Source organism: Tyto alba, unplaced genomic scaffold (genome assembly GCF_018691265.1).
Source record: "Tyto alba isolate M040663 unplaced genomic scaffold, T.alba_DEE_v4.0 Super-Scaffold_1, whole genome shotgun sequence".
Taxonomy (NCBI): domain Eukaryota; kingdom Metazoa; phylum Chordata; class Aves; order Strigiformes; family Tytonidae; genus Tyto; species Tyto alba.
In genome coordinates, this window is record NW_024881261.1 from 36,100,902 (window position 1) to 36,115,132 (window position 14,231).

General features: G+C 39.7%; 1 protein-coding gene across 1 annotated transcript in view; it reads right to left on the reverse strand.

Moving 5' to 3' along the window:
- The window catches only part of CTNNA3 (catenin alpha 3), a 519,632-nt gene that overhangs the window by 406,361 nt on the left and 99,040 nt on the right, over window positions 1–14,231 (reverse strand). The window contains exon 6 of the mRNA XM_032994547.2: window positions 257–520. Within this exon, the coding sequence (XP_032850438.1) occupies window positions 257–520 (264 nt within the window). The remainder of the gene's footprint in view (window positions 1–256; window positions 521–14,231) is intronic.

Below are 14,231 nucleotides of genomic sequence, written 5' to 3' on the forward strand. Positions count from 1 at the left end.
ACTCTTGGCACTAATTCCTTCCTGCTGTTTAAAGGAAGACAAGTATTGAACATACACATGAAGACTTAATTCCAAACTCTCTTGAAGGAAGAAATCCCTCCCAAATAAATAATTTAGAGTGATACTGTTTAGACTAGGACTAAGCAGAGCATCAACTGCTAATGCCTTTAGGTCCACCACTTACGATAGCAATAGTTAAATTTTTAAAAAATGTTAATAAGTTCAAAAAAAGTTGCAGTCTCACAGGTTTACATACCTCAAGCTCATCAAGTGCACTTCCAAGAGTAGCTGTGTGAGATGTAGGTTGTCCTATTTTATTTTCAACTCCTTGGGAAGCATTAGAAATTACATTGAGAGCATTCTGTATTTCATTGCAAATTGAATCCTTGCTGGCTGTAAGGGATGCAACATCTGAATGTTCCAAACAAGCTGAACATATTGAATGTAGGAGAGGGGAATTTTCCTTCAGGGATGCACGTGCTGCAGCAATTTCATCTCGCTGATTGCTAGATTTCAAATCCTGTCAGAAAAAGAACATGCCGTTTATTTCCAAAAGCACTTCAAAACTGACAAGAAATGTATAAACATTTTCTTTTTTCTATCTCTACTCTGTTTAAGGAAACATCGAGTTAAATTCATCAAAGATTGTGGAAATGGACTACAACAGTACTTACAACTAAATCTTCTTTATCTCACAAGAAATGAACAGTCTGTTTAAAATCACACCAATTTTCACTGTGTCTTGTAACCAGCATCATGAACTGTCCACATTTTGCTTATTATTAAGCACAGCTTTCCTATGAGAAAACTGGCCTGGTAATTAGCTGTCATTTCTCCCAGACATTTCTTGCTTCATAAGCAACAGAGAAGCACAGAGGTGCAGACAGGGTGAGGGCAAGGAATTCTGTGATTGTTGCCTCTAAGCAAATTTCCTGCGACTGCTTCCCTGCCCTACTTCTGTGTATCCAGAGCACACTGCAGAAAGGAGCAGCAGGTCAGGAATGAGAATCCCGTACTCCTGGGAAATGGGAACCATGGAAGGTGTGGAAATGAAAAAGGTGCTTGAGAGACGCCATCTCTGAAGTGCCACTGACTGTTTCCCCTCTCTCCCTGCTACGCAGACACTTAAAGCACTCACAGATCTTACCACTCTCACCTTGTTCCTCTCTTCTCCACAGAGATCTTCTTGAAAGCCTACTGTCTCCTGCCAGCCCAGACAAGGAACACACAGTTCAACAGAGCTGCCAAATCAGATTTAACTGTCTCTAGGAATCAAGCTCAGGAGCTGTTATTTGGACAGCTGAAAGTTAGGGACTGTGAGACAACCATACAGTCAACATCAGGACTGTAAGGAGCCTCCTGTCTCATCCTATTTTACTCTAGACATTCTCCCCACTCTCTTTATGGATCTTGTCCATTTGAGAAAAAAAAAAAAAAAGAAAGAAAAAAAAAAAGAAAACACAACAAAAAAAACACCAAACTAGTAGATATTTGCAAAATGGCTTGGATAAAGGACACAGATTCAGGGAAAAAGAAACAGAAGGGAAAATAGCACATCAGAACAATAAAAGCCTGTGGCACCAGCTTCAAATGATGAGAAGAGGCACAATGAAAAATGAATGACAAAATGCATACAAAACTGCTTGCAGCCTGCTCTAAAGCAAGCTGAAGTCTTTCTAATGATTTTCCTTTGCTTTGCATCAGCTCTATATGCACGATTTACAAAACTATCACAGTATCCACTTCTCACTGCATGAAGTTTATAAATCTGTGATTGAAGAGAAGAGCACTCAATAGTCAATGAACCAGTTCTATGTTTTTAAAATGTCATTTACTGCAAGGTATGTATTGGACATATCATTGCATTTTACTTCCTCAGGCTAACTTGGAAATCTCAGGAATACAGTAAAAACCATACAAAAAAAAAAAAAAAAAAAAAAAAAAAAACACACCATCCCAAATGAGAGGGAGGTGGAGCCTTAAACAGGAGACAATGGTTTAACCTGCTGCTTATCTGAATTAGAAAACAGTTATTTTCTTGGGCATATTAAAATTTAACATAGTTTTACTTTTTCAATAAACAAATACATATACATGAATCACCACTGTGCAGGAATGACTTCATTGCCCACCATGCTCAAATCTAAATACTAATGCACCTCCAACCTTGGTAAAGGATCTGCAAGTTACCCAGTGCACTCTCAGCACAAAGTGTTACTTATTTTTAAACATGGACTCAAGTTCTAAATATTGACAACAGAAGACAACAAAATACCCTCTTTTCTCCTGTGCTGCACAGAAGCTACAGACCTAGAGATAAAATGGTAAGTCAATACAACACTTCAGTTTAGCAGCCTTCTATTCTTAACCATTCCTTACTTTGCTGCATCATGTGCAAACAATCAAACTCAAAAGTCCTTCCAAATTACTTTTTCCCTTTAAAATAGTCTTGTCTAACCAGGAATGAGGGGTTCATAATAAATCCCAAACTGACAAGTCAGTAGCACAAAGCCAGTAATGGCAACTCAATAATATGGCATCTGGAAACATGTCCAGAAACAGTCCCAAAAAACACGATGTGTTAATGTTTTTAAAACACAGAATATTTTGTTTCACACAATACTGTGTAGAATTTCAAAATCACTGTACTGGTAAATTCAGCTATGAAGAGCTTCACTTTTGTTCAACAGCACCTTTTTTTGTTTTTTAATTGATGCTTAGACCCATGAAATTAATTATTAATTTGTTGTTCAGTTGTGAGCCTTAACCCCAAAAGAAGCTGTAGGGCCATTGCTCTTTTCCACCTTGATGAACAATTAAGCCCTCAAAATTTTTCACATGAACAGGAAGAGACAGATTATAATCTTAGTCTGATCTGCACAAACAGGCCAAAGAACCCTACAATTGAGTGATTTCTCTGTCAAATCTCTGTGTATGTGGGTTATCAGAATAATGTTAACTAGTTCTCTGAAGAAGGAAGTGAAGCTGCTGTCTTAGATCCCCCCCCACGGACATACTATTATGCTTTACTCATACCTGGTTCTCCCTGATAAGAATGGAAAATTAATGGATAGTCACAGATTCCCAGCTGTGGATTGTTCCAGCCAAACACGGTGAATGGACAAGAAGGCTTTGAATGGAAAACTTTAAAGCAACCTTCACAGTTAAGCTTTGGTTGCACGACTTCAAGAAGAAGAAGAAAAAAAATCTGTTCTTTATCACACTTAATATATTTAAGGTTTGACAGCACAATACACCAGGAAGCCAGCTCTTGTTCACTGAGTATTTGTATCAGCACAATTCATGGGATCCAGGCATCACTGTGGGTATAAATCACACTGACGTATTTTGCACTGGCTGCAGTCAACACAAGGTTCACGAAGACAGCTTCAAATAAACCGTGCTGCAGTCCCCTAGCTCACTCTTTGCAGAGACTGTCATTGAACCGAGTTGTATATGCAGGAAAAACACAGACATACAAACCCCCACAATTTCATGGGGCTGGGGGACAAAAGCAGTACTCTTTATCACAGTTTTAAGTTGGGCTTTAGTGTTCAGTTTTCAATCAAAAGTGACTGACAAATTGCGTGTATTTGATGAATCAAAGACAATAAGAAAGCTCAAACCCTTCTGAGTGCATTCACGCACTGTTTACCTGGATACAGCTCCTGTTCACACATTTCGTAAGTACGATGTAGTCTTATTCAGTAGAAGAAAATATCTCATGGACAAAAAAAAGTGAAAAACATCTGGGGTTGATGCTGACTGCCACATTGCTCTTCAACTGTGCCAGTTCTTCCAAGACACCACTGCTTTCACCAGGTTTTAAAGGCTTATACCTGTCAGGGCCCTGAGAGTACTACTAGGCCTCAAAGGCCCTGCCCAGCCTGTGCTGGGGGCTCCATCCACACGTTCCCCTTGGGCCCTGCAGCCCCAGTTCAGCTCACCCTGGGACCTTCAGTCCCTGACAGAGCTATGGGGTAGGAGTGCCAGTCTCCAGCTCAGGCAGTTACCACTCTGCCCGGCCATTTGCCCCCCCAGCCCAAACCTCAGCCCACACACTGCCCTCCTGAGCCCAGCGCTGGCCCTGTCAATGGTGTTTCTGAGGTACCACTGCGCTGTCTCTCTCACCTGTCTACCCTCTCCCTGAGCCATGGACTGACTTCCCAGCTTTTCCTCTGACCTGCCTCATCACCACAGGCTTCCCCGATGATCCGGGCTCTCAGTTGAACCCAGCTACCATCACCTGGCGTGCCCGGCCCACCTCCATGCAGGGCAGTGGGACAGGGCCCCGGCGGCTGAGGCCCCTGCGCCTCAGAGAACGGCCAGTCCTCGCTGCACCCCCACAATACCTTTTTCTAAACAGATAAGCATTCACCATCACCAGGGATCACCCATTATAGACTGTAACATAAAGCTGACTGCCCACTCGACAAAATGCAAAGTTTACAGAAGTTGAACAGCATGACCTAATGGCTCCTTTCCTCCACTGTAAGCTTTTCCCCATACATCTGCTTACCTACACAAGTGACTATAGCTGTACAAAAGACAGACACAACACCCATTGGGAAGAACACCTAACAGGATAATGGCTTTGTTAGCACAAATGAAACATCACTAGATCATACAGCTGTATTACACCGACCATGAAAGGTCACCTTACATGCATTCACAGCAAGTTAAACACCACTGAGAAGCTACGCCAGTTAATTCAGAATGGCAATGAATCAAAGGAATTTGTTTAAACACACATTTGTGCATTTCTCATTGACTGAATCAAAATCCTGCCATTACCTCTAGAAAGCAAATTGTTAGATCTTCCAGTGTCAGAGATGAAAACTCACTGAAAACTCTTCTTAAAAATCTCTCATCTGCACCTTCACAGAAGAAGCATGTGTTCTCAAAGCCAGTTATTTCACATTTTGCCTTTTTTTTAAAAAAAAAAAACAAAAAAAAAACAAACACATAGGTTTCTAAAGATTATTCCAGTCCAAACAGGTTTACATTCCAGAAACAAAAGTTTTTCCTTTCTTATTTTTCTCCTCTGACAGACAATGCTGAAACACTGACAATTCCCAAAACAACAAGTGTTTGAAAGCACCACAGAAGTAAGCCATTTTAAAAGACTTATCTTATAGATCGACCAGGTCTGGAGACAGAAATAGGAACCTATCTTTACAAAGTAGCATCACAGTATGCACTTGATTGTCAGGAATTTCCAGCTTACTTTCTAATAAAAAAAAAAAAAGTCTTAAAAGGCCTCTAGGTTTATTTTTCCTGACTTCAGAAGTCATCAGCAGTTCTTAGTGTCTCATGCTAAACTATACTACAACACGCATGCAAAGTACATAAACACCATTTATTTACACACACAAAATATACATACTCTGTATGGCTATAAATTGTAGGCAGTGTTTGTTTGCATCAGTCTTAAGCATGAAAACACAAAATGTGAAGTGTTACAGTATAATGCCATGTCAATGTTATCATACAACTAAGCCTCAAGTAATACCCTCTGCCTCTAAGGATGACTGCACTATCTTTATAAAACCGTAACTTTCAGTCAACTTAGAGCAAGCAGGAGACATATTTACAAGACTGAGGTTCCCAGTAGAAGTGAAGCCTTGCAACTTTCTGTATCTATACCTATTTACTATTAATCATACTCAAACTGATATACAAGATCACAGAAAAGCAAAAATATCTTACACAAAGTATCAAAAACTGCCCATGATTGGTTAATATCCTATTTTTTTTAATTTACTAATGTTTTGCAGGAATTTGCTGTTCAGCTAGGGAAGATAAGTTTCTTTTGATGACTTTGTTGCATCAGATTGTAACTACTGCACAATATTCCATGTCTCACACTTCAGCAACTTCTAGTCTAGTTACAGATGATAGAGCAACACCTTGCTGTCACTTCTCTATCCATTATTTCAGGATTTGGTCTCCACACTTCTAATTCCCTGCTCTGTTAACTTTCAGTCTCCTAGATGAAGTAGCTGATTTTGAAAGGTAGCAAAGCAATTTTTCCCTGTAAGAATTAATGTAAGAATTTTTCTTTAAGTCCAGCAATCATTTTTCTGCAAACATACACCACTTAATATATTAACTCACGAAGGTTTTTCTCCTAGTACAGTTATGGTCACATTTGTCATCAATGAGCTTGCCTGGAACTAAAGCAGGAAACATTCATCAGGGGGAGTGCTCTGAAGTTGGGAACCTCCAAAAGGTCTTATCACATCTTGAAGAGAAGGAGATGGCTAACAAAGATGTGAAGGAGAGGAAGTAAGGAAAAAGACAGGGAGGAAATGCAGCAGAAATATAGATTAATTTAAAGACAAGACAACAGGAAAGTGGGGAGAAACAACACAAAAGAGAGTGAAAAAGCGCAAGGAAAATTAAGATGAGGAAATGATGGGTGGGCAGGAGTCGGTGATATACCAACCTCAATTGATTCCAAGCACTTGAAATAGGACAGCCAGTGTAGAGGCACACAAAAGTATAGCAGCAGCAGTCTGAAGTCCTATTATGTAATTTAATGAGTAAAGCAGCAATCTTTTATTTGTAAAGAAAAGGAATGAGCAAAGGATCGTCTTTTTTCTTTGTTAACATTTCTACCTAAGGAACACCTTCTCTTTATGTTGCTGTCAAATACAGTTTAAAATTTTCAGAAGTCCAGTGTTTTCATGGCATAATTTTCTTTTTCTATCTAAATTTGCTTTGTTTTCAGTGCTCAGTTCTTAATGTGACTTCGTGATAGATCTCTTTCCAGAAAGCCAAAGCGGTGGTAGGTTTAACTGTTCATTTCAGAATTGCATTGTATCAGTTAGCATTAGCTTGATTTATGTTGTTTAAAATTCCATCTTACACTTAAAGCTAAATAATCTGTTGGTTAACATCCATCCTTGAGAGAAAAGAGCTGAGACTGACACATATTTCTGGCAGTCAAGATCATTTATAATTTAATGTAAAGCTTAATATTAAAGCAACCTATCACGGTTTTAAATAGACAGGGAATTTGTGCATACATGCCTAAGTAATACATGGCAAACAACGCAGAACGTGGAATTTGCAGAAGTAGAAGGAAGTTCAGCAGATATGCCAAGGCAGGACCTAACTTCTTTCATAGGAGTAAAGACACCTAAAAACTGGCATTTGTGAGAAATGAGAGATTAAAACTATTCTGTAAAAGTTCATACTGAAAAAAAAAAATCAAAAACACATCGAGCAAGACTCAATACAGGATCTTTCATACTGTAGTTATTTCAAAGGTATGGAAAATACAAAGTACCAACATTCCCATATAGTACAATGCAGAGAATACAGCTGTTAAAGCTTTCAGGAAGTATGCTGGCCTCGAATTTTTTCAATGGCAGATGACCCACTGATAAACATGGCAGAATTGTATCTATCCACAATTACTTATTTCTGAAAGTGTATGAAATTCTCATAATACCGTATGTGATTATTTTTTACTTGGTTTTCTGAGATTTTAATATCAGAAGGGCTATGGGGATATTTATTAGATTGAAAACTTGTTTTCTTCTCTGCCTTAGTGGTATCTGGCTACGTAGAAACAACCTAAGTAAAACTATTAGTAGCGGAAGATCATGTTATACACGATTCCCTCACATTTTCACTGATACACAGTTTAACAGACACCAAACAGATATTTCACATTTAGCCTGTTTGGTTTAACCTTCTTTTTGTAAAAATAATCATGTCTAAACGTATTCCATCTGCCACAAGAGTTCAGGATCTCTTTCTCCAACAAATCAGCTCAAGTTCCCCTAGGTACAAGTTCCTCATGGTCTTGAACAGAGCACAATTCAACAATATGAAATATGTGTACACGACTTATAGCAGGCAGCCTGTTCCAACAGCTAATTTTCTCACAGGTTATATAATGAACAAATATTCATGGCCCCTGCCCCTATTCTTATGTCAAACTCCAGTCACAGTTTAACTAATTTTAGCACTCATTATAAGTACTTTCCAAATATTTAAAATAAGCTAGTTTCCTTTTTCCCAAATAAAAAAAATCCAAAACTAAAGCAGCTGAATCAAATAAATCTATTACATAGCCTCACACACTCTTTTAAGATGCACACAATTCAAACTCTGCAGGGAATAGCAAGTTTCTGTAACATGAAGACCTGTACAACTGACACGTGTAAAGAGTGGCAATCAAGCAAAGGGAGCTGAAGAGTAAATCCATCAAAACAAGGTTATTAGCATTACCAACTTCAGAAATGTTAACTGTAGGTTTTGGTTTTGCTGTTTAGCTTAAATTGTCAAATGAGCTGGTTTCAGGTATTTATCGTGGACAATACTGTTGTAGTTTTTTTGTTTTTCTTATATATCAGTTTAAGTTTTTTAATGTTGTTTTCTGCATACCTTGCAAACACTTACAGGACAGCAACTCAGAGCAAGAAAGAAAAAGCCATAAGCCCTTGAGCTCTGTACTGAATGTTAATGAATTTGTATATGATAGATTTAATACTGAACTGAGAATAAATGACTTCCAGCAGCTGCACTCCGGACCTATAAATTGCTGTGAGTACTACAAAATCCATACAGAGGAAGAACAGCTGTATAATTTACAGCATCAGTATATGTCAAGAAATGCTGCAAACACAGAACTTGATTTCTTCGTTTTACCATTCCTATAAAAATTAGAAATTACCCTTACATAGATTCTATTTAGATTAGAACTTTTATTCATCTTTTCTGACAGGACTTCAATGCAGAACACCATTTAATTCTTACCAGTGTTAAACAAAATTCAAAAAGCATAAACACCACAAGTGTTTTATAAAATAAATGTAAGAAATGTGTAAAAAGCTAACAATTAGCATGTTATGTTTTACACAGAATATGCTTTGAGAAAATCAGAAGAGTATTCTTATCAGATGATTTATGCTACACAACAGAAGTATACTACACAAATCGACAAGAAGCAAATCTCAGGGGCAAAGGTTTAAGCAGTTGGCTTTTTCTCAAGATGTATCCTTACCGATAGTATTGGCAGCCACCATATCACACACTCCTATTCTTCTTTATGCCTGTGAGAATTTTGCATTACATTCACAGCACAGTGTGACCAGCCCACAAATATGACCCAATATGGTATAAAAATACATAGTATAACACAGTAGCTATAAAAATGGTATATACTGTAACCAATACCTAAAAACATTCAGGATTTCATTAAATTAATGAAAGAAATCCGAAGTTTTGGGTCCCAAAGTCACATGTCCATTCAACAGTTATACAAGACTGTTTATTTGTGAACACCAAGAAATGGATTTTTAAGGGATGAAAAAGATCTGAATTTTTCACTAACGAAGAAGTACAACTTATCAGCCTGTGCTTTCAGAAAATAAGAAAAGCTTCTGGATTTTTTTTTTTTTCTGGCAACAGACATTTTAACAGTTGTATTTATAAAAAACATTCTGTAATGACATCTTTATTAACACAAGTAATTTCAATGGAACCAAAATGATTTTGTTTTGTTGAAGGTATTGCAAATGTTTTTTTTCCAGAATGAGATCAGCATGTAACTGCACTGCCTAGCACGTCTATTACCTCAAGCGAGTACTGTCTGTTAACAGTTGTTTAAACGCCCATTTTAATTTGTATGTCAGCTTCCAACTTCTTGAGTTGAAATAACCCAGCTTGTATAGATGAAATGACTCAGTAGGAGTCAATGTATTCTTGGTCTCGTAGCAAGCGACAGCTAACCCCACAGTGCATTTCTTACATAGTAATAAGGTTGGTAAATACAGTTTTCTTGATCTCTGAATATGCAAGAAGATGTTCAAGTCTCATGAAAAAATCCAACTAAGGTAAACTGATTTGAAGTCATTTCATTATGATTTTTGTGGCAGAAAATCAGAAGAGTTAGAATACATAACTTCCATTTTTCTAAACTAAATGCTGTATCAGAAGTTCAGTCAGACAAGAGCACTTCAAACTGGTCAGAATTCATCCTTATCCCTGTATCAGATACATAATACTACAAAACAAAACTGCAAGCCTGTTTGTTATCTCACATGGCACTAGCTGTTTTGATTCAGTGGGTTCAAAACAACTCTTAACCTTAAGTACAAGGGATACTACACGCAACATGCTCTAAGACAGCCATGTTCAGTAGAAACATCCAAAATACAATAATTCTCATTAATACAAGAAAAAACAGTGGGAAGCAGTCACAATTTAATGTTCATTAGGAAAAATTTGATGGGAACCCTACAGACGCTGTGAAACACTGCAATTTTTGCTTTCACCAAATTGTCATTTAATATATTAGTTACAGAGTTGCACTGTATAGCCTAAAGAATAAAATGTGGAACCAAAGATGATCACAGTCATCATCAGAAACAAACATATCTTCTTCACTTTGCTATCATCACCTCCCTCCCTCAGAAAAGATAAAAATAGGCTATAATGATCTTTCCCTGGAAAAGAGCAAATGGTGAAGAACCAGCTTCACGCAGCAGTGGCAACAGTTCTGTCAAATACCCTCCATCCATTCCTATGCTGACTTCCCTATTTTTATGACTCATCTATGAGAGAGAAACCTATAGGTAACTCTCTTTATATTCATAATTGTTCCTTATTAATTCAATCTTTTCATTAGAAGTGGAAAATTTCTGTAAGTGGCCAAAAATTATAAGAATTTGTTGGGCTTGGTTTTCCTTTTTGTTTTTGTTGGTTTTTTTCATGATAGTATCAGAAGTGTGGAAGAACACTGAATGAATTACAACATCCAGAGATTCATCTAATTAAACATTGAGAAGTTTTTGAGTTCATGGGGTTGGTTTGAGTACAGTTATTCTCTGTAGTATCAAAATCTTGATTTGAAGCAACATATTATTTTTCCTGTAAACCCCTCAGCATAATAAGCCTTGATAGAACACACTCATTTCTATGACTAGTGGTTTTGCACAAACGATAATGAGGTCAAGTTTTCCACTGAGGAAAGGTCACTGTCAAAGAAAATGTACTAATCAGTAGCATTTCTAGTTCGAAACTACAATACTGTAAGGACCTCAGACAATTTAAGGGAGTCTAGGACAGCCTTCTTGGTTGATAAATATTTACATTACTCAGACTTAAGTGTTTCTAAGTAAGCTATTCTTTCCCCTGTTGAATCAAAAGGCACCTCATTAGTATGAGTTAAACCCTAGAAACTTAAAAATGATGTAAAATAAGATACAGTCTTCAGTAAATTCTTCAAGTGCTCATGGTAAAAATCTAGGAAAAAAAATATATTCTTTTATTTAAGAAGGAAAATTGAAGATTTTAAAAATAACATCAATCTTTCTCTGCTTTCCTTGATCACAATAAAAGAGAAAACCCAAAACTTATGACCTGATTCTGTGCAGATAGATTAGAAAATATGAGAATGGTATATTTTATGCTTCCTCAAAAATAAACCACAAGCTTTCAAGTTTGTCAGGTTTTCAAGAGTGCATCAGAAGGCAGCTAGGAATGTTAGCTGTGCTGGAGCACACAGCATGAGGCTGCAGGGACTAGGTTTATTCAGGCTTGAAAAGAGAAGGTTGCACAAAGGGAGGGATCCCATTTATAGTCTTTCATTACAAAGAGAGATGTTATAGAGAAGATGGAGCCAGACTCCTCCCAGAGATCCACAGCTGAAGGAAGAGAGGAAAGCAAATTGCCATCAAGACTTACAGGGAGAAAAATGTTCACAAGTGGGTGATACACTGAAATGGGGACCTAGAGAGGCTACAACATTTTCATCCTTAAAGATATTCAGAAGTTGACCAGACAGGACATGAGCAGCCTAATCTAACTTAGAACTCAGCCCTGCTTTGAGCAAAACATTGGACTAGATCTTTGGAGGTCCCTTTCAGCCAAAATCACAGAATGGTTCATGTTTGAATGGACCTTAAAGATCATCAAGTTCCAACTCCTGTCATGGGCAGGGCCCCCTTCCCCCAGCCCAGGGGGCTCCCAGTCCCGTCCAACCTGGCCTTGAACCCTTCCAGGGAGGGGGCAGCCACAGCTGCTCTGGGCACCCTGGGCTAGCGCCTCACCACCCGCACAGGGAAGAATTTCTTCCTTACATCTAATCTCAGTCTACCCTCTTTCAGTTTAAAACTGTTACCCCTCATCCTATCCCCAACACCCCCTGATCCAGAGTCCCTCCCCACCTCTCCTGTCCCCCCTTTAAGCCCTGGGAGGCCGCTCGAAGGGCTCCCCGGAGCCTTCTCTTCTCCAGGCTGAACCCCCCAACTCTCTCAGCCCGGCCCCCCAGGGGAGCTGCTCCAGCCCCCCCAGCATCTTCGTGGCCTCCTCTGGCCCCGCTCGAGCAGCTCCGTGTCCTTCTGCTGTTGGGGGCCCCCGAGCTGGCCCCAGCACTGCAGGGGGGTCTCCCCAGAGCGGAGCAGAGGGGGAGAATCCCCCCCCTGGCCCTGCTGCCCCCCCTGCTCTGGCTGCAGCCCAGGGCACGGGTGGGTTCTGGGCTGCGAGCGCACGGGGCTGCCTCACGGGCAGTTTTCCCCCCACCAACCCCCCCAGTCCCTCTCCTTGGGGCTGCTCTCAATCCACTCCTCGAGGGCCCAGCCTGGGTTTGTGCTGGGGATTGCCCCGACCCCCGGGCAGGACCTTGCCCTTGACCTTGTTGAACTCCATGAGGTTTGCCCGGGCCCCCCTCTCCAGCCTGCCCAGGTCCCTCTGGATGGCATCCCTGCCCTCCAGCGTGTCACCCACCACACAGCTCGGGGCCGTCGGTGACCTTGCTGAGGGTGCACTCCCTCCCACTGTCCGTGTCACCAGCAAAGATGTTAAACAGCGCCGGTCCCAACACCAACCCCTCAGGAACATCACCATTCTCCACTTGGACATGGAGCTGTTGACCACAGCTCTTTGGGTGTAACCATCACGTCAATTCCTTATCCACTGAGCGGTCCATCCATCCAATCCATATCTCTCCAGTTGAGAGACAAGGGCGTCGTGCAGGATGGTGTCAAAAGCTTTGCACAAGTACAGGTAAGATGACATCAGCTGCTCTTCCCTTATCCACCAGCGCTGTAACCCCGTTGTAGAAGGCCACCAAATTCATCCGGGATGATTTGCCCTTAGTGAAGCCATGCTGGCTGTCACCAAGCACCTCCTTATTTTCCATGTGCCCTAAGAGTGTTTCTAAGAGGATCCATTCCATGGTCTTGCTAGGCACAGCAGTGAGACTGACTGGCCTTTAGTTGCCCAATACTGTACTATATGATACTAACTTTCATTATTCAAGGGCTCAAAGTGAATATTCTGCAGCTTTATGGAAAGACAGGAATCTTACTTTTCAGGGAATTATATAACAACTAAGTCCTGCTTGAATTGTCCCCATCAGGGTAAAGGATAAGCGATTTATTGCTATGAAAGATTCAAAACCACATACACGTAAATCACTAACCTCAAAGTACTTCAAGGCCCTGGTTCTGCATCTTTGATGCAGAAAGCTCCTGCTATTCAGGATATGCAAAATTTGTCATGGTGAAAGGTTAACTACCTCATATTCCACAAATCTGACAGAATAGAAGGAAGAAATATTTTACTAGATTTCTCTCCCTTGCCCACCCCCACTCTCCCAGGCCCCCCCATGTAGAACTTCAAATTCCAGTTAAGTTTGCAGAAACTTCAAGAAGAAAAAAAATAAACCAGAAATTGCAGGTGAGGTAAAAAGCGTGAAAAAAATTTGGCTTACTTTGCATTGGCTTGTGCAACATTTTCCATTATAAAAACCCTGCTTTCAGCTGTTCACAGCTTTGACAAATGAATAGGTTGAGCTCAAACTGATCACATCAGATATGCAGAGGTTTGTTTGTTTTTTTCTGATTTGATGCTGTGTTTACAGAAAAGACTGATTCAGGCACTTTCAGCTTAAAGGCTAAGGAAGGCGTTCTCCCCATGTTAATAAAGTCTGAACAGTATTTTCTTGAGAAAATACACTATTTCCCTTTTTGCAAGAACTGACTTAAAATTTGCTTCCTGTAATAGCATGTAAAGTTGCAGTTTCGACAATAAAGATCAGGTACAAAATACTCCACAGCAAAATGGTTAGGGCTCTTTTCTGAGAGAAAAAAAATCAGAATTCATCATTTTGGGAGACATGTAACCACATCATGTAACTGCAGCAGGGTACACAAGGTAAAAGGAGCAGAAAGACAGAATCTCTATCTCTTCCTTATTTGTTTTGTCACACT